At 45.4% G+C, this 21,139-nt stretch overlaps 1 protein-coding gene across 5 annotated transcripts in view; it reads right to left on the reverse strand.

Moving 5' to 3' along the window:
• The window catches only part of SLC2A9 (solute carrier family 2 member 9), a 223,565-nt gene that overhangs the window by 126,210 nt on the left and 76,216 nt on the right, over positions 1–21,139 (reverse strand). For all 5 annotated transcript variants that reach the window (XM_055326806.1, XM_055326804.1, XM_055326805.1 and 2 more), the window contains 2 exons: positions 14,976–15,100; positions 6,201–6,346 (listed from right to left, as the gene is read on the reverse strand). In XM_055326806.1, the coding sequence (XP_055182781.1) occupies positions 6,201–6,346; positions 14,976–15,100 (271 nt within the window). The remainder of the gene's footprint in view (positions 1–6,200; positions 6,347–14,975; positions 15,101–21,139) is intronic.

The raw sequence follows: 21,139 nt of genomic DNA on the forward strand, positions 1-21,139 counted from the left end.
CTCACCGGGAACGGATGCCCACCCTTGGCCTCCCCACTCAGGCAAACGACCCACGCATGGACAGGCCCACGCTGTTCCCCTGTCTTCTCGCACCTCTGCCTACAACGTTCACCCAAGTTCCTTTCTTCTTTCTCACTGCAGGAGAAATAGCTAATTAATATGTTTTTAAAATATCCTTTAGAAGCATAAAATGTCACATATTTGTTCAACTCCCACATGTTTTACGATGTGTGTTTGATTAAATTTGCGGCACAAGTGTTAATTCCTACATTTACTTCTCTGTCTTGCCTTCTGGCGGTCTGTTCTGAAAGTCTTCCCACTGCTTCCTCCAGCCTCTGCATTTCAAAGCAATTGCATGCACGGAAAGTCAGTTATGCTCTCTTTGCTTTTTTTTTTTTTTCCTCTCTCCACAAGCTCAGTTGTCTTTGTCTTTGAAGGTAAATGAGAAGTACAATGAAAATAGAGAAAATGAAATTCTGACACTCAGAGAAATAACTGTGGGTCTCACATAGCCAAAATATCACAAGTGCCCACAAAGACGAATGAAAAGTTTCTATTTGACCTTCCTCCCCGTGCCAGAAGCCCAATATCCATCTTCCTGGAGCATGGATTTGAAAAAGAAGACATTTTCTGTGTTGTATATATATCCTCTAGCCAGGTCCAAGACTCTGGAAAAGTCCAACCTGATGGGAAAAGACAGCCTCTAGGGAGCATGGCGCACCTCAGCTGGCTCAGGCCAGAGGCCGGTGCCGTGCCTTTGGTCAGCACCAGGCTTGGTGCTGCAGGGAGTACCTCTGCCTGGGAATCCACATCCCTGTGTTCTCAATCAGTTCTGCCTTCAAGTTGTCTGTGACTTGGGCACTTCATTTCAATGACCTGGTCATCCCATCTCCTGTAAAGCTGCTTCTCCTCTAGGGCTTCCTAGCTCAGCATCTGGTACTCCCTTCTCCCTGGGAATGTGCCAGACACCAGGAGTTATCCTGACTTCTCCTCCCCTGGACATAGTACCCCACCACTCACCAAGAGGACCTCGTCCACTTGCCCCCGTGCCTATGGCCACTACTCTAATCCCTGCTGTCTCCTCACTGGACCAGTGCGGTCTCTTGGGTTTGACTGGGATCCAACATTTTCTCCACATGGCAGCCCGAGCCTTTTGTTTTTTGTTTTTTTTTTTTTTTTAAAGTAGGATCCACATCCAGTGTGGAGCCCAATGTGGGGCTTAAACTCATGACCATGAGATTAAGACCTAAGCTGAGGGCAGCCCTTGTGGTGCAGCGGTGTAGCGCTGCCTGCAGCCCAGGGTGTGATCCTGGAGACCCAGGATCGAGTCCCACGTCGGGCTCCCTGCATGGAGCCTGCTTCTCCCTCTGCTTGTGTCTCTGCCTCTCTCTCTCTCTCTCTCTGAATAAATAATTAAATAAATCTTAAAAAAAAAAAAAAGACCTGAGCTGAGATCAAGGGGTGGACACTTAACTGATGGAGCCACCAGGCATCTTTTTCTCAAATGCACATCTTATCTTATTGTTGCCTTACTTTCACCCGTGGAAGATTGCTCAGGGCTCTTGAATAAAGATAAGCCTCCACAGGTATTCATGTTCCCCATCAAAGTATATGAAAAATCACCCACAGGCAGGATCCAGCCCATAAGTGGGAGGTTGTTTTGTTTTGTTTTTTAAAGATCAACTGGTTTCCAATATTTAAAAATTAAAAAAAAATATGACATAAATATTTGATTCTAACATCTATTGAAAATCAGAAAAATCTATCAGCTGTAGCCCAGTATCTGCCATGCAAACAATAGGAGCTGCTCTCACTGGACAGGGCATGTCCCCCTGGCCGCCACAGGCCCACCTTCATTGTACTCACAGTGTGTGGGCTTCCTGCCCCTCGGGATATGGCCTCTGCTTACCTTTCTAGTGCCTCCCTACTCTCCCTTTCAGTGCCTCCCAGTCCCCCCTGGGGTTTCTGCCTCTGGACAGGGCCTTCACTTAAACTGTCCCCTTGGCCTGGAACACTCTCCTGCCTCTGTTCCCCTCTCTATCTCCATCAGCCTGGCCTGGGTAAATCCTACTAATCCTCAAAGCATGAGTTTAAATGTCACTTCTACAGAAAAACTAACCATTCCTGGCACCTTGTTCTAGGAGAGTGCCCTACCTTTCCCCCATCATGCTAGTGATCTTTGGTTACTTGTGTTTCCTATGAACTCCCCAAGGGCAAGGACTAGTCTGATCTCTGTAACGGCCACCAGCAATCAGCCTGACACAGAGCAGCTTTCTAAATACTTGCTGAATGAGGGAATAAACTTGCAACCTCTGGATTTTGTTTACATACACATCAGAAAGACAAGATCTACCAGAGGGAAAAGATGCAGAAGCAAACAGAAATAATAGCACGGGACAGGCATCTGTGCAAGGTGTCTGTTCCGGGGACATGCTGAATAGTGTCACTGTTTGCCAAACACATTCCCCAGAGAGTCATGCTGGAGTGGAGCTTGGGGACTTGGAACTTGCAAGCATGCCTGCTACCAAGGAGGACTCTGGTTCATGGACATGGGTGACCTGCCTAGTCACAAGGTCCCCGCAGAGTAGGAGCATTCTAAATGTCAGAATAAGAATACGCCCAGTTCATGTACTTGCCCAAAGCTACAGCTACAGCATCCATCTCAGTATTGAAGAGTATATTGAATGAGTAAAGGAGTAAGGGAATGAAGAGGCAAGACAGTTTGTCCCTCCCAAAATTCACATGTTGAAACCTAACCCCAAGCCGGGGACTCTAGGACATGTAGCCTCTGCGAGGTGATTAAGTAATAAGGGCAGAGCCTTTATCCGAAAAGACCTGAAAAAGGTTTCTCTCCCCATTTGAGGACACAGAAAGAAGGTGGCCACCCACAAGGCAGGAAGTGAGCCCTCTCCAGATCTGGCCCCCTGATCTCAGACTTCCCACCTCCAGAACCGTGAGAGGGACAAACTGTCTTGTTTGTAAGCTGCCCAGCCTATGGCATCTGTTACAGCAGCCTGAGCTAAGACAGGAGCCCAGTGGCAGAAAGGACCTGACACTGATTTACAAGAGGAGAGCGTGATGAGGAGTTGGAACTAATCTTGAAAGGGGAAAGCTTAGCTTCTATGGAGGCAGATACTTCCTTTTTTATTCTAGGAGGACAACAGTCGTATTCGTTGGCTTTAAAATGCATTTTTATGTTTAGGGGACACAGGCTGTCATTGTTACATTGCCTTTATTTTTGTCACACACACATAATGTTGACTTTTAGAATCTCAAAATATTTTAAAAACAAAAAGCAAAAGAGTCTTTAATGTGGGATCTCACTTTGGTAAGGAGACTATTTCCATGTGCTTGCGTTAATTATAGAAATCATCATGCATGTGACAACCACAAATATAAAGTGTGAATTGTTTTTGTTTTTGCAAGAGAAAAACAAAACTACGGCCATAAACCCAAGAGGGTTGATAATGAAAGAGCAGAAGCAGATGCTTCTGAAGTGACCCGGATCAGGTGAAGTATAAAAAGTCATAGAAAATAAAAAGTGTTAGCAAACATTCGAAATTATTTTTAAATGATAAATGTCATTCAGCTCCCACTATCTTGCCATGCTTGACTCCTCAGCTTATAAAACCTTCCCTGAATGAGGCAGGAGCTGGCTCTAGGGTCGCTAGGCTCAGGCACTAAAGGGCCCTGTCCTCTCCCTACCTAAGCTCTTTCTGTCTTACTGTGATTTATAGAGAGAAGCATATATTTGGTCTTCCTCCGATTTCTGGTACCCAGCTCCTAAAACCCTTGGACTTTCCTAAGTGATAAGAGTAATAAAAGTATCTTGATATTCACCAAACCCTTTTAAGCCACACCTCAGTTTAGGTTAATGAAGTGTCTTCTGGAAAGCACCTAAAATGGGAGCTAGGTGGGGATCCCTGGGTGGCTCAGCGGTTTAGCGCCTGCCTTAGGCCCAGGGCATGATCCTGGAGTCCCGGGATCGAGTCCTGCATCGGGCTCCCTGCATGGAGCCTGCTTCTCCCTCTGCCTGTGTCTCTGCTTCTCTCTCTCTCTCTGTGTGTGTGTGTCTCTCATGAATAAATAAATAAAATCTTTAAAAAAAAAAAAAGGGAGCTAGGTGCCAGTGGAGCCAAGTGACCCACAATCTCCAGGGAGGGGCTGCAGACTGAGTTCTGACACCAATGGCCAATGGCCTAAACAATAAACAACCCTGCCTGCCTTTGTAATGAAGCTTCCATAAAACCCCCAAAGGATGGGGTTCGGAGAGCTTCCAGATTGATGCACCCATGGAGATTCTGGGAGAGTGCCACCCTGGAGAAGGCAGGGAAGCTATGCCCTCCACATCTCTTGCCCTGTGTGTCTCTCTCACCTGGCACTTCTGAGTTCTATCTTTTTATAATAAACCAGCATTCTCATCAGTTGACTGGCCCCCTGTGTCCTGTGAGCTGTTCTAACCAGATAACCGGACCCAAGGAGAAGGTGGTAGGAACCACTGATTTATAGCCAGTCAGCAGCGCAGGTGACAACCTGGACTTGCAATTGGCATCTGAAGTGGGGACAGTCTTGTGGGACTGAGCCCTTACCCCGTGGGGTCTGACACTGTGTCCAGGTAGATGATGTCAGAATTGAGCTGAATTAGAGGACACCCAGCCGGTATCAGAGCATCAGATGTGGGGAAAGAAGCCGCACATCAGAATCAGTGTCAGAATCCTGCTCACACTCCCCAAGAACACAGCGTGCCCTGTTCTTAGCTGTGTAAGACATGCCCCTACGTGGGTCTGCAAGCAGACAGACCCGGGTCCTGGTTTCAGCTCCATGTTTTTATGAGTCAATTCTATACCTCACCTCCCTCAGCTCCCACTTCCACAGCTGCGGAGGGGAGCTGCTCACAGAGTAGCTGTGAGGATTTGGATGGCATAAAAAATAAGCACTGTGCACTGTCATGTCTGCTCCTACCGCCAGCCTCCCCCCACAGGGGTGCTGCTCACAGGGTTTGCCAGGTGTCCTCTGTTCAAGCACCAGGCCGTGGTGGGCAGTGGGCATCCCACCATCACCAGTGGTCCATCTCCTCCCTCCCTCTGGATCCTCCAGTGTACGTGGGAAGGCCATGCTGTTCTTCCCTCATCCTGGTGGCAGCAAGTCTGTGGACTCCATCCCCATCCCCTCTCCCCAGGGCCACCACCTCTGTCCCTCTCTCCGGTCTCTGCTGGGTCCTCCCCTCCTCCCTTCCTACCCTTCCCACTGCAGTCCACACCATCCCCACCCCCAGAGCCGCCTCCTAACTTGGACCTGGCCACGTCACTCCCCTGCTCAAGGGCCACTGGGCTCCCTAGTTCCCCGGGATGAAGCCTACTGGGGCTCAGCAAACAGGCACCTCGCCTCTCACACTCCCCACACAGGTTCTCCCCTCAGTCCTCAAGGTACTTGAATCCTGGCAGGGCCAGTCCTCATCTCAGGCCTTTCCTTCCATTATCCCTTTCTCTGCAATATCTTCTCTCCAAACTCCATTGTCACCTGCCTAACTCTTGCTCACCTGCAGAGCTCCATTTAGAGGCCACCTCTTTTGGGAAGTCTTCTTTGATCCCGCCCTCCCCACCCCAACCTGGGTGAGGCTTTCTTCCTTGGCTACACAGCAAATCAACTGTTGAACTAGGATTCAAAAGTCAGGCCCTCCTGCTTCCAAAACAAGCAGATCACTCAATCACATATTTACTTAGGAAAAAAACACTGAGGCAAAGGAACAGAACATCTTGGAAAGATTCCTGGGCTGTAGTAAATGAAAACAGCAAGCTGCAGAACAATGTTCATGGCATGATTCCATTAAAAAAAAAAAAACTATAGATGTTTATATAGGTTTGTATACGCAAAGAAGAAAGCCGGGATCAATACAAATTGGGCTGTTGACAACAGCTATTGGGTAGGTGGATCTGAACATTCCATAAGGTTTGAATTTGTTATGTATTCTTTATGTTCTAAAAAAATAACTCCCCAAAATCAAACACAATCAAAGGAACTCACAACTTTCCTCCAATAATAAGTGAAGGACCTGAGTGCTCAGGAATTCTGAGACACAGGGATGAGTATTTGGAGGCAGGACTCACCTCCAAATACCCTTGGTCCTGGAAGGGACCCGGGGAGCCGAGAGGATGGTATACAATGAGAAGGGTCGCAGTGGGTCAGTGAGCCACGCTTACCTTCCCCAGCAGCTCAGGCAGGCCCAGCAGCTGCCCGGTGAACACACCGATGCAGATGAAGATGGCAGTCACCTGCCCCAGAGCGCCACGGATCTCCTTGGGTGAGATCTCATTCAGGTACATGGGGAGCACGCTGAGCGAGATGCCTGTGAAGGAAACATGGTGGCTGAGAGGGCTGCCTTCTCTGAGGGAGGAGCACTCTGGTCAAGGAGAGGACCATCGTCCTCAAGGAAGACTGGTCAGAGCCCCTCCTGCCGTGCTCTGACAAGAACAACAGTGTAGCCACAACACCACTCCCAGCATTCTGTACAGACTGCTGATGCTTTCACATGCCCTGTATCATTTCATCCATAAGGTGGGGCTTGGAGGTAAATTTCAGAGAAGCAGAAATGGATGATGATGGTGATGGTGGAGGTGAAGGTGGTGGTGGTGTTGGTGATGGAGGAGATGGTGATGACGGTGGTGGTTGGTGGTAATGATGATGGTTATTGTGGTACTGGTAGTGGCGGTGATGATGATGATGGTGATGGTAGAGATGGTGATGGTGGTGGTGGTGGTGGTAATGGTGGTGAGGGTGGTAGAGGTGGTATTGGTATTGGTGGTGATGATGATGGTGATAATGATGGTGAAGGTGATGGTAGTAGAGGTGGTGGTAGTGGTGATGGTAGTGATGATGGTGATGGTGGTGAAGGTGGTAGTGGTAGTGATGGTGAGAGTGCAGTGCCAGTCCCAGGACAGGCGTTAATTGACATGTACTGAATGAGTCCCCATGACACTGTCACCATACTATTATTTATTTAATCCAGGCTGCAGAAAGGCCCAGTGGTGGGGCACCAGTGATTGGGACTTGCACACCCCAGCAGGCTGGTCCTTGGTTACAACTGTAGTCCATGGAAACAGGCCCCAGTGGCCAGCTGGATGGGGGCAGAGACTCCGAGAAGTGAGCAGAGGGCAGTGTGCCTCTGGCTCTTATCTAAAACATCAACAACAGTTCCAATGTACTGAGCCTGCCATAGCTTCCAGAATGCCTTCTCCCTCTTCAGGCTGCATGGCCTGATGGTACTCGAGGAGCAGTCAGGGGCACACTCCCTCACATGGGGCTAGCTTAGCTTTCCAATTCCTCCTAGAGTCCAATTTGAGCAGCAGCTTTCAGCTGTTGAAAGCAGAAAGGACCTCAGAAAATATTCTCTGGGGAAATCAGAGATGCTGAAGGAAACACTTTAGGGACAACTGGATATGTGCATTTTCCTACTGTGGTGCAGAAAAAAATTGAGTCCAGTCCAAAGCATTTGACTAAATATAAGTCTTAACTTTTGAAAATTAAAATATGACACACATCCTTAAATTGCACAATGGAGTCTGGTGAATCACCACAAATGCACACAAATGCCTCTCATCTGTGCAAACCCCACCCAGGGCAAGAATCAACCTGCACTGCCAGCACCCCAGAAGCCCCCCATCCTGTGCTTACTCAGAATCTTCATCCTCCCCCTTCTTCCCAAAGGTCACTGCCAGCCTGCCTGCTATCACCAAAGCTCTCTTATATAACTTAACTTTGGCCTTGCTGATCCTCTCAAATGAAAATCTCCTTTCTAACTTCTTGAGATGGAAACTTAGGTCATTGATTTTTAGCCTTTCCTGTTTTATATATTTGCATTTGAGGTTATAAATTTTACCCAGAACATGGCTTTAACTAGCTGTATTCCACAAGTCTGGATATGTCTTAAGTAGTATTTTCACTACCATTTAATCCAAACTATTTTAAAATTTCTATCATGACTTCTTTTTGTCCCTCTGATTACTCAGAAGTACACAATCTTTAGTGTACATGCCACTTACATCTTAATATCCAAATATATGAGAATTTTCCTTTTTTTTGTAATTAGCTTCTGACATAATTCTATTGTGGTCATGGAACACAGCCTAATTTTAATCCTTTGAACTGTGTTGAGACTTGCTTTATGGTTCATCATATGATCAGTTTTTATAAATGGCCCATGAATGCTGAAAAGGAATGCGTGTTTTACACCTGGAGGTTTATGTTCCGCATATATTAATTAGCTCATATTTGTTCATTGTGTCCCTCAAACCTTCTACGACTGATGTTTTTGTCCACTTGTTCTATCAGTTACTGAAACGGTATTTCTCATTTTAGTTTGGCTAATTTTTAATTCATACTCATTTTCAGTTTACACATTTTGATACTTTATATGATGTTCATGTCAACTTTAGAACTGAAAGTTTCATCATCATGAAATCTCTCTTATGTCTCCAGACCTCCTTCTTGCCTTAAGATCTACTTAGTCTAGGGGCACCTGGGTGGCTGAGTGGTTGAGCATCTGCCTTTAGCTCAGGACACGATCCCAGGGTCCTGGGATCGAGTCCTAAATCAGGCTTGCCACAGGGAGCCTGCTTCCCCCTCTGCCTGTGTCTCTGCCTCTCTTTCTGTGTCTTTCATGAATAAAAAAAATCTACTTAGTCTGTAATCAGTGTTGCAGTACTGGATTTATGAGCATAGGTTTTTCCTATGATTTTATTTTTAATCTTCCTATATCTTTATATCTAAGCTATATCCAAGGCAACCATTTTTACCTTTTAATTGGAGTATTAAGTCTATTTATGGATATTCTTGTGTTTAAATATAACATCCTACCATTTGCTATTCTATGTGGCACTCTTCTATATTCTGTTTTTTAAGTCTTTATTTAAATTCAATTTAGTTGGAATATATTGTTTTCTCTCTTCTCTTGCCTTCTTCTGGATTAAGTATTTTTAAGTCATTTGATTTTTCTATGTTATTTTCTCTTCTTTTAATAATTGCTCCAGAAATCATTTCATGAATCCGTGTTTTAGTGAAATCTAATATAAATTAGTACTTTTAGTATTTCCTGGACAACGCAAAGAATTTAATATACACCAACTTCTCTTATTGCCTTCCTGATTCACATGCTATTTTAATTGCATATTTTAATTTTTTTCTTTTCACACACACATAATATACATAGACACAGATACTCAGACACACATACACACATGGATACACATACATATACACACAGACTCAGACACACACACAGAGACACACCCCTATATAGTATCTGAACATTGTCAGGTAGCTTTGTTGCTATCTGTACTGTACTTGTGAGGAAATGGAAGCTCAGAGGGGTAAAGAAATCTGTCTAAGGTCACCCAGCTGGTAAGCAGCAGGGCTGAGGCCAGAATCCACCCTTCTGAGCACCTCACATGCTCTTTGTCAGGTTAAAATTGGACTCAAATCAGTAATGATAAATATTATTAGTGTTTTTGCTAGTTTCCTACTGCAACTGTAACAAACTGCCACAAACTTAGTGATGTAAAACAAAATAAACTCATTATCACACAGTTCTGGGGGTCCAAAGTCTAAAATGGGACTTGGGCTAAAATCAAGGTGACAGCAGGCCTGTGATCCTTCTGGAGGCTCTAGGAGAAAGTCTGCTTCCTCACCTTTCCCAGCTTCCAGGGACACCTACATCCCTTGGCTCATGGTCCCTCCCTGCCTCTGTATCACTACAGCCTCTGCTCCTACCCTCATGTCTCCTTTCTCTGGCTCTGACTCCTCCTTCCTCTTTCACCTATCAGGGCCCCTGTGATTTTATGGGACTCACCTGGATAATCCAGGGTAAACTCGCCACCTAAGGTCCTTAACTTAATCATATCTACAAAGTCCCTTTGCCATGTAAGCTAGTTCCAGAGGTGAGGATGTGAACATCTTTGAGGCATTAGACAGGATTATGGTAAATAATAAATAATATGTTTATAAGAGCAGCCCACACCCTTGCTGGGAGCCCATACTGGGACATAACTGGCGGGGAGGTCCTCGGGTATGGTACACATGAGCTGACCCCACCAGAGAGAGGGCGGGTGTTTCTGCCCTATACGCTTACTTCACAATCACCTATTCTGTGATGTTTAATGAGTGAGCAATACAGCTGTGTGTGGCATGTGAGGTGCAGAAGCTTTAAGAGAATATTCAAGATAGTAGCTCCAAGGTGAGTACAAAAAGGAGCCAAGACAGATTTTTAGAGCTGGTAGTGACCTCAGTTACTAGAGTCCAGTCCTCCTTGCTTTCTAGATGACATTACCAGCCCAGAGAGGTGAAATGGTGGTCCCACAGTCACCTGTCAAGTCACTGGTAGAACCAGAACTTAAAGTCACATCCTTGACCCTGATTTCATGTTCTTTCCACGTCAGATGCTTCTCTAAATGCTCCTGCTCAAATCTGTCCACCGAGACCAGCTAATTCGGTAGATGAGCTTGTCCATGAGAGAGCTCCTAGTGCAGTGGACATGGACTTGCACCTGGGGAGTGTGTGGTCCTGGGAGGGCTTGGCAGGAACCTGTCCAATGCAACCTTCCACAAACACAAAACACCTCTGTACTCTTCTACTTTGACTTTATAATCTGCATGGATTTTTTTTTGTCTCTCACACCATGCTGCATCAAGTTGTTTCAATGTAAAAATGTGTTTATCTGTTTGCCAAGCTTTTTAGAGGAAGGACATTTGGGGAAGGTGTCCTGGGTTTCTACTATAGTCCCAAATACTGCCCACAAACCTAGCCTGAGCAGCATAGCCTTCCAAAAATCCTCCAGACTTATTACTTGGCTTTCAATTATTTATTACAAGCAGGACAGCCAGTTCATCTCTTGGCCAGCAATTTTCCCTTCTTTCTGACCAATGGCCTTACTTTAAATGCCTGCAAGTCCCTGTCTCTGCTTTGAGAGGGTTTGATGAGAATTAGTGACACAAAACCTGCATGTCTTGGTCTACCTCCAATAGGCTAGGCGCCAGAAGTCAGAGGAGTCAGGTTTTTTCTCCCCTCCTTGTTTTTACCCTTTTTTTCTCTGTTTCTTTTTGAAAAACTTATCAGAAAAGGGTCCTAACAGACATCTGACTTGAATATGGGCCTTTATAAAAATGGCACCTCTCTTCAATTCCAGCTTATTTTTAACAAAGGAAACTCAGAGAGAAACGTTCTGTGCAGTGTCACCTTCCCCCAGAATAGGTGGAGAGACAAAACAACTGGAAAGAGGCTAATGGATAAAATATAAACCTGCCCAAAAGGGAGGCCCTCGGGAACCTCTGGTGGGCATCTCCCCCAGCCTTTGTTCTAAGCAGACAGGGCCTCTGAAACCAGGCATTTCCGTCCACACCCAGGATCTGTACCTTATCAGCTGAGAATAAAAATAATAGCACCATTGCATCTGAATCTTTGGGGTAAATCCCCAACAGTGCAATTGCTGGGTCGTAGGGCAGGTCGAATGGATAAAGAAGATGTGGTTCATGTATACAATGCAATATTACTCAGCCATTAGAAACGACAAATACCCCCCATTTGCTTCAACGTGGATGGAACTGGAGGGTATTATGCTGAGTGAAGTAAGTCAATCGGAAAAGGACAATCATTATATGTTCTCATTCATTTGGGGAATATAAATAATAGTGAAAGGGAATATAAGGGAAGGGAGAAGAAATGAGTGGGAAATATCAGAAAGGGAGACAGAACATAAAGACTCCTAACTCTGGGAAAGAACTAGGGGTGGTGGAAGGGGAGGTGGGTGGGGGGTGGGGGTGAATGGGTGACGGGCACTGAGGGGTACACTTGATGGGATGAGCACTGGGTGTTATTCTGTATGTTGGTAAATTGAACACCAATAAAAAATTAATTTATTTAAAAAAATATAATTACTCATAGAGTTTTACAATAAATAAATAAATAAATAAATAAATAAATAAATAAATAAATAAATAAATGCACCAATTATGGCAATGATCCCATCACCATTCCTGGCATTGGGGGAAGGCACTGTAGGCCTGGAATGTACGAAGTGCTTGACACATGCCTCCCATCAGTTAATTGTTGCATACCCCACCAGAGAGGCCTTCTGATTAAGCCCCTTTGCCAAGTCAGGGAAAGAGGCTAAGACAGCGAGACACAATGCTGCTGTGTGGCCCCACGGGTTCACACCCCTGGAGTCTGCATCCCTGGGGCTTAGGTTCTTCTGACATCAATGACGCCCCTGGTCATGGATGGGACTTGGCTTGGCTAGTGGGACACTGACAAATGTGCCATGAGCAGTGACTCAGCAAGTGCTTGCCTGTGGAGTCTCGCTCCCATTAGCACTCTGCAGCACTCTGCAGCACTCTGAGAATCCCCCTACCACAGGCTGAGAGATCACGGGGAGCAGAGATGAGCTGGCCCTGCTGGGATCCTCTGAGACCAACCCAGTGGCCAACAACCAAACAAGTGAGTGAGATCATCTGCAGTACCCCCACTGCTAACTGCTCTGTAGTCCACCACAGCAGAGAGCAGTGGAGCTGGCCCACGTTAGAACTGCCCCACCAGGGACAGCTCGGTGGCTCAGTGGCTGGGCGTCTGCCTTTGGCTTGGGGAGTAACCCAGAGTTCTGGGATCGAGTTCCGTATCAGGCTCCTTGCATGGGGCCTGCTTCTCCTGTCTCTGCCTCTCTCTGCCTCTCTCTGTGTTTCTCATGAATAAGTAAATAAAATCCTTAAAAAAAAAAAAAAAAAAAAAGAACTGTCCCACCAGCTCACAGAACTATAAGCTCAACACAAAGGTTATTGCTTTAAGCCATTATGTTTCAGGTGCTATTTTTTTTAATGTAGCAAAATCTAACTGATACAAAGTAATGAAATTAAGCCAGGTGAGTGGGAAAACCCAGTCCTTGTAGAATGTACAGCCCTCAGCCTTAACCACTTTACTGTCCCATGTTTCTAAGCCTCAGTGTCCTTGATGCAAAATGACAAAATAACAGTCCTTCAGCATTAGCAGGAGATCAGAGCAGAGGAAACCACCAACATGACTGGTTAATTACAAAACACCACATGAACTCCAAGCATTAGGGAGACAGAACATGAAAGACTCCTAACTCTGGGAAACGAACTAGGGGTGGTGGAAGGGGAGGTGGGCGGGGGGTGGGGGTGACTGGGTGACGGGCACTGAGGTGGGCACTTGACGGGATGAGCACTGGGTGTTATGCTATATGTTGGCAAATTGAACACCAATAAAAAATAAATTTATTAAAAAGAAAACTCTAAGCATTATTCTTACAAATTAACATTTCTATAGCTAACTCCTTCCTACTTGAATACTAAGACAGAGGAATAATTTTACCCCGAGTCTGGTTATAACTAATCTGGAAATACTTCCTGCCATCCAAGCAGGTAAGGGACAGGAAGTCTTTTCCCCTGCCTTCCTCAGGCACCCACTCTCCTGCTCACCTCTCCCTGATGTACACTTGTTGTACAGCTCACTGGCGAAGCCTGGTGCCCACTCTCATCGTGCAGGAATCAGCAAGGAAGGGAATTAGCCTTTAATGAGCTCACAGGTTCCAACTGCATTTGGCAGATTATATATATATATATATATATATATATATATATATATATATATATATATATATATATATATCACCATGTCAACCTTATGACAGCCCTTCAAAGTAGGTATTGTTATTTCCATTTTACAAATGGGGAAACCAAGGCCCAGAGCCATTAAGCAACTTGTCAGAAGTCAGTCACTGGCAAGCAGCAGAGCTCAGACACAAAGGTAGGGATTTCTAATCCAAAAGCTTGCATTCTTTCCACAAATGCCTACAGGTAATACCTTACAGACTTGTGGTATTTAGAAAGAAAGCAAGGTCGGTTGGTTGGTTGGCTGATTTTAGCAATATATTTTGAGGTTCCTGCTCTCTCACACCCCACAGCCAGCAACCGGCTGCACCTCCCTGCCATCTTGCCCTGCCATGGCTATCTCCCCTGGACAGTTGGCTCCCTGATTTCACTCCTGCCCTCCTCTACATTCTTCTCTACACAGAAGCAGGAGGAATCCTATTGAAACACAAAACCAACTCATGTCACATTCCTCTCAAACCTCCTCTGGCTTTCCATTGCCCTCAGCACAAATCCTACAAGGCCCTACGTGATATGACCGGCCCCTCTTTAACCTCATCTGCAAACACTCTCTCCCAGCTCACCAAGCTCCAGTCATGATTTAATGTACCAACCATGACTCCCACCTCAGGGCCAATACACTCTTCTCTTGGCCAAAATCCCAAGCCCCCTGATACTCACTTGGTTCTCACTGTTGGTTCATTCCAGTCTTTGCTCATATGTTTCCTCCACTGAGCAGTCCTCCCTGACTGGCCTATCTAAAATAGTCCACACTATCCCCCTGTCCTGCTTCATTTTTCTCCTAGGGCTTGCCCCCACCTACCTTATGTGTCTCGTTATATATCTGTCCATGCACTGGAATGTAAGCTGCAGGGGTAGGGACTGGGGGATTTCATTCACCACTGTGTCCCTAGCATGGAGAAGAATGCCAGGCACAGCAGATGCTTCAAAAATGAATACTCAGTGAATACATGAAAGAATAAATAAGCCAGAAGCCCAAACAGGAAATAAAACCATCATTAAAAACTCCCTGGGAACCACAGATGAGCTTGGAATATGAATTTTATAGTGAAGATGACAAAGCAAAAGTTATGGAACTGACTTGGGTCTTTCCCACTCAGTGTTTCTCAATTAGTATGATAGAGCCCCATGAGTGGTCCATCTAATGGGACTGGCCTCTTTTATGCAGACTTTTTTGCATCTTTGGTCCCTGGTAACTCCATACTAGAGGAAGCCCAGTCATGTGACAGCTCTGAACTCCACTCAAATTCAAAACACCCCTGAGTAATGTGTTGTCACCCCTGTCCAGCCATGGTGAAGGCTCACCTCCATCTACGCCCATGATGAAGCGTCCCACAATGAGCATTTCAAAGGCTCCTGCCTGGAGAGAACAGGCCATCAGCAACGCAGCAGAAATCGCAAACCCATTGTTGACCAGCAGAGTGTACTTCCTAGAAAAAAAAAATGGGTGGTTTGATGAGGAGGCCCACCATGAGGATGTCAACCCACTCGTCCCAGGAGCAGGGGTAAGGCCCTTCAGAATGATCAGCAGAGCCAGACTCAGGCACAGTGGGAAGAGCACTGGCCTAAGGGTCAGGAACAGGGGCCAGAGCCCCAGGGGCTCCCACTGCCACCTTTGGCTGTGTGACCCTGAGCAAGGCACTTCCTCCCTCTGGGTTCACCACTGGGGCTGATTAGATCACTTTCAAAGGTGCTGTCATGATCTATAAATTCCCTGATGCACTACTGTATATTATCAATTCCTTATTGCCTGCCTGCCTTCCTGCTTGCCTGCCTTCCTTCCTTCCTTCCTTCCTTCCTCCTTCCCTCCCTTCCTTCTCTGCAGTTCATGTAACAATGCTTCTTATAAATGATGACCTCTTCAATTTGATGAACTACAGCACTATCTGTGAGGTTGAACTAATCCCCTTGAACATGGTCAGCCAAATTCCTATGGCAATAATACTATTAGCTGCTCTGTGCCAGGATTACTATCACTATTCTGTGAACATATCCCCAAAACGTCATAGTTGAGAAGTGTGACCTGTTTGGGGGTCTGGAGACCTGGGTCCCTGCACCAGTTGTAGCTTTTATGAGCTAGGTGACTGTACTTGATTGTGTTTTCCTTTCCTTATTTACAAAACAATCGTAATAGCTCACATTTACTGAACTCTTGCTATGTGATAAACCCTGTTCTAAGCACTTTACATGAGTAGCTCATTTGCTGCTCAAAATGATTCTATGAGGTAGGTACTTTATCTCTATTTTATAGATAAGCTAACCAGAATATAGACAAATTGGAAATTTATTTTGTTATACAACTAATGAGTCAAGAAGCTGGAGAAAAACATCATAGCTTCTCCACAGGATATTTTTCCCCTAATAATTCAATGAGTTCATAAATATTGAATTATTTTCTAAATAAAAAAAAAACCTAGGGACTTAAAAGGGACTTTGTTATTACCTTTAGGAGTTAGAGCCCTTAAATTCCAGGCCAGGGCTCTTCACACTAGTTTTTACATATCTCAAACTTTCCATTAAACTTTTCCCCCTTCCTACATCTTCTTGGAGAATCCCAAAGCTAACAACTTTCACAGCTCAGTGATGATGGTACAAGGACTGCTCACTGCAACATCTTCTGTGTTGGTGAACAACTTTCAATGGTGAACAACTGTAAACAACCCAAGTGTCCTTTAGCAAAGGACTATTTAAATAAATTATGATACATCTATATGAAGGCACATTATGCACACAGTAAAGCACAAGTGGCTTTCTATATTCTGATATGGGAAGATCAAGATATATTGTTAGATGAAAAGAGCAAGGTACAGGACTTTATGTAGAATATGCAACAATTTGTACAATAAAGAAGTGTGTGTGTGTGTGTGTGTGTGCACGCACATGTATGCATGCATGCAAAGACAGACACAAACCTTGAAAGAGATACACAAAAAAGTGGCATCACAGATTGTGTCTAGGAAGGAGATCTGACTGAAGAGAAATGCAATGGAAACTTTCTACTTTACATTCATTTCGTCCTTCTGAAAGTTATACCATACAAATGTATTAATTATTCAAAATATAAATACAATATCACTGTCAAAAAATTAATTTAAGTAGATGTCAAGATGAGGGGAAAATTATGATTTAGCCAAGACTTAAAATAGAAATTCCAATCTAGGCTGACCTCCCTTATTTTGATGCAGAAGGTCACAGAGTCAGGCTTCAATAAGATGAACCTAAAGGTACTAATTTCTGTTATTAGTGAGACCTCAAAGCATAGTGCGAATATCCTGGTGCCCCAAGTCTGTGCACTGTTCACAGCCCTTCCCTTCAGTCTTCTGAGGAACTGACATGTCAGCAGTAAGAAGAGAGCAGGGTGGTGGTGGGCAGACCTGCATTCTCACAGCAAGAGCTTTCACCAGCGAATCCACTTAGCCAATATTTAGTGAGTGCTACACAATGGCTTTACCATCGGGAGGAAGTCATCTCTGTCCTCATCCTCACAGGGTTTTAAATCTAGTTAGGAACACAGAAAAATAAACTGTCACACAGAAGTCACTTAGAAGTAAAGAGGGGCACCTGGGAGGCTCAATTGGTGAAGCATCTGCCTTCAGCTCTGGTCATGATGCCAGGGTCCTCGGATGGAGTCCTGCATCAGGCTCCCTACTCAGTGGGGAGTCTGGATCTCCCTCTCCCTCTGATTCTCCCCTGCCCCCGCTGGTTCTCTCTCTCTCTCTCTCTCAAATAAAAATTTAAAAAAGGAGTATCCCACGTCGGGCTCCCGGTGCATGGAGCCTGCTTCTCCCTCTGCCTGTGTCTCTGCCTCTCTCTCTCTCTGTGTGTGTGACTATCATAAATAAATAAACATTTAAAAAAAAAGAAAAAAAATAAAAAAGGAGTAAAGATACTGAGGCTGAGAGTGTGTAAGTGGGACCTGTGTCTCTCAATTGCCTGCCTATCCAGGGAATCCTTTCTCTGCTCTCCTGTCTCAAAGGGAACTACATTTCCCAGACTCCCTTGCTTCCCAGCTCTCTGGTAGGATTGGCCAATGAGAGGCCTGCTGTTAGTCTCCCCTGGGGAAAAGAGGCTGGGTACCTCCCTCCTGTCTCCCTGCTTCCACTGCAGCAGGTACATCTGCTCTGTGGCTCCAGCCTTCTCTGTGGTGTCAGCAACCTGCCCCCCTCCACCAAGTGGGCCTGGCTCATGGGCCCCAGCAGTGCTGCCCCTGCCTTTTGGCCTTCCATCTCAGGTATGGTAGCAGCTTGTCTGTGAAAAAGTGATTTCTCACAAGCCAAAATGTTCTCCCTGTAGCTCCTCTCTGGCCCCAGTTCTACTCCTTGAGACCTCACAGCACACATCCCTGTGGGTGTAGGGTCCAGTGTAAGTCAAGTTTGTGAAGAGGTTGTTGAGAGAGGGGAGGCAAGAGAAGAATGTTGAGGCCAGACTCAGAAGGTTCTTGGATATTGAGCAAAACAATAGGTTTCATAACCCACAAAGAGAAATAAAGGACTTGATCAGAAATTACACCTTGACTCCTATGCCCCTGCTCCAGATAAATTGGACCTTTGACGCTAGAAAGATAATCGTGATATTGGTAGCAATAATGCTGGCATTGGTTGGTGATTCTCAAGGCTGGCTGCTCATCAGATCCACTAACAGCGCATAAGAAGAGAGACTCTTGGGTCCATCCCTAGAGAATCTCAATCCTTGATGCAGACTCAGCAAGAGACATTTAGAAGAGTCGAGGAAGAGCATGGCTTTTACATAAATTATCTCATTTCATCTTTTACACCTGTATCCTGCAGCTTTTGTGAACTGGACAATTCACAGAGGATGAGGTGGAGGTGTTACAAGGTGGGGGGGCCCCCGGCAAGTGGCTAAAACTGCCCCAGAAAGGTAAGAGCCACTGGCTATCCACTACCAGAGAGCATCCACTCCTCTACTCCATCATTCCCATACGACCACAACTACTGTGTCTTGGCCCTCTTCCCTCTGCAGCCACTGTCCCTGTCTCAGCTTCCTTTTAGAGCGAAACTCCTTAAAGAATATGGTCTGCTCACCTCCCCTTCTTTCCTTGTCCCACTCTGATTAGATCATTGCTAGCACTCCTCTTCTTTGTGAAGATCATCAGGAACACAGACTCTGACACACACAACTGACAACGCTGTCTCCCCCAGTACAGCCTCTCAGCAGCATCTGATATGGTTGACTGTGCACTCTTTCTGGAAACAGAATCTTCTTGGGACATCTGGGATCCTGTCCTCTCCTGTTTTCTCCCCAGTCTTGAGGCTGGTTTGTCCTCCTCTCTCTCTACACTCTCCGCCCTGAGTGATCTCACCTAGTCCTGTTACCTTAATTGGCAACAATTCCCAAATATATCTCTGGCCGTGACTCATCTCAACCCAGACTTACATGTCCAACTGCCTCCTAGACATTTCCACTTGCATGTCCAGCAGGCATCTCCAGTCATGCATATTTAAATTGGAACTCTTGAGCTCCCACTGCTAACCACCCCCAACAAATGAATCCAAACCCCTCTTTCCTCAGTCTTCCCCATCTCAGTAAATAAAGCCTCCACTCTCTAGTGGCTTAGACCAACAATCTGGGAATAAAATAATACTTACATCTCTTATTTTCCTTCCAACCTACGTGCAATCAATCACTGAGTCATACCTACACAGCTTCCAAAATAAATCTCAGAGCAACACACTTCTTGCATTTCCAATCCACAGTGCCACAGTGGTACAGACCAGCATCTCATGCTCTGACAACTGCAAGAGACTTGGGTGGCTCCTGTGCTGCTGTATAATTCATGGTCCACGGAAGAGCCTTTCAAAGCAAACACTGACATACTTCCCCTTAACTGAAAAACCTTCTGGTGACTTCCCACTACACTGAGGATAAACTCCTCACTGAGGCCTATGAAACCTTGCATGAAATGGCCTTTGTCACACCATCTGATACTTGTGTCTTCATGCTCATGAGCCTTCCCACCATCTCTTGGGAGTGCCTCATGACCCATGTCCTGGGAGCCCCTCTATTCATTGTATGAGTGTCAGCTCACTCAAGTGATTCGAATGCCACCTCTGACACTATCTATTGTGGTTACTCCCTCCAAGTGCAGGGCCCATCCCCCATAACTCTACCCCCTTTCTATTTTTCTTTATAGCCCCAACAACACAGGTTATTAGCCCACATTTATTTGTGTTTATGTTGGCATGCACTCTACAAGAGTATAAGCTCCATGTGTGCAAAGATTTTGTCTTATCACTGTAGCCCCAGCCACTAAACCAGTTCCTGGCACATACAGGTGCCCCATATCTCTGTTGTGTAAATGAAGGAGTACATTCTAGGAGGCAAGTCATGTTAAGCCAGACTTCCTCCTTGTTGTCCCAGCTCTGGCCTGTTCTCAGTCTTCCTTTAGCTTCTAGGTCTGCTGGCAGGAAAAATGTTGTTCTCCTGAATCCACCTCCAGTACTGTTCCCACTTGGACAGCCCAGCTACATGCTAACTCAACAACTTCAGGCAGATTTCTTACATTTTTTGAGCCTTGATTTCCATACCTGTAAAATGGACATAACAATGTCTACCTTGTAAGGCTCCTCTAAGAATCAGATGATTTATGAAAAATGCTGAGGATGGCACCTAGAACTTATTTGGAGGCTCAATAAACTAAAAAAGAAATAAAATAAAATTCATGGTGATAGCTAACAGACACTGGGTCCTTGCTATATGCCAGGCACTATTTTAAGTGCTTTATACTCACTGGACACTAGACACTATGAATTAGGTAATCTTGCTACCCATTTCCCACGTAAAGGAAACAGATCTAGAACTTGGTCAAGTTTACATACTCTTAAATGGGAGATTTAACATCACTGGAGCCCTGAAACTAAGCTATCCACAATGGTGGCTGCCATATTTACTCACAGCCATTCATTCTTTCAATAATCATTCATTCATTCTACATTCTAATAATCTACATTCATTCACTCAACACACATTTGGGTGTGGACTGAGTGCTGAGAACACCATCCTAGGGTCTGGCATATAGCTGTGACAATGGCGAAGTCCCTGCTCTTATGTTCTTCTCAATAAACAAGTAAAAATAAAACATATGTAGCATGTCAGATGGTGACAAATGCTGTAGAGAAAACTAATGCAGGGAATGGGTGGAAGTTTATGCAGGGAGACATCTGGGAAGGTGACATCTAAGCACAGACTTGAAGAAGGAATGTAGATGAGCCCTATGAATATCGGGGAGCAGCAATCTTGGCAGGGAGGTACAAGAGTCAGATGCGGGCTATTTTCAGGTGTGCCAGTGAGGCCAGCAGAGCTGGCGGCAGAGGAGGAGAGGAGAGCAAGTAGTAGAAGGAAAGTGGAGAGACTGGCAGGAGAGCTCATGAGGGTCTTGTATGAGGTACCATGACAACCTGGGTTCCCACCTGGAGAGAGATGGGTAACCCCTGGAAGATTCTAAGGAGAGG

This window comes from Nyctereutes procyonoides, unplaced genomic scaffold (assembly GCF_905146905.1).
Source record: "Nyctereutes procyonoides isolate TBG_1078 unplaced genomic scaffold, NYPRO_anot_genome, whole genome shotgun sequence".
In the NCBI taxonomy this organism is placed as follows: Eukaryota; Metazoa; Chordata; class Mammalia; order Carnivora; family Canidae; genus Nyctereutes; species Nyctereutes procyonoides.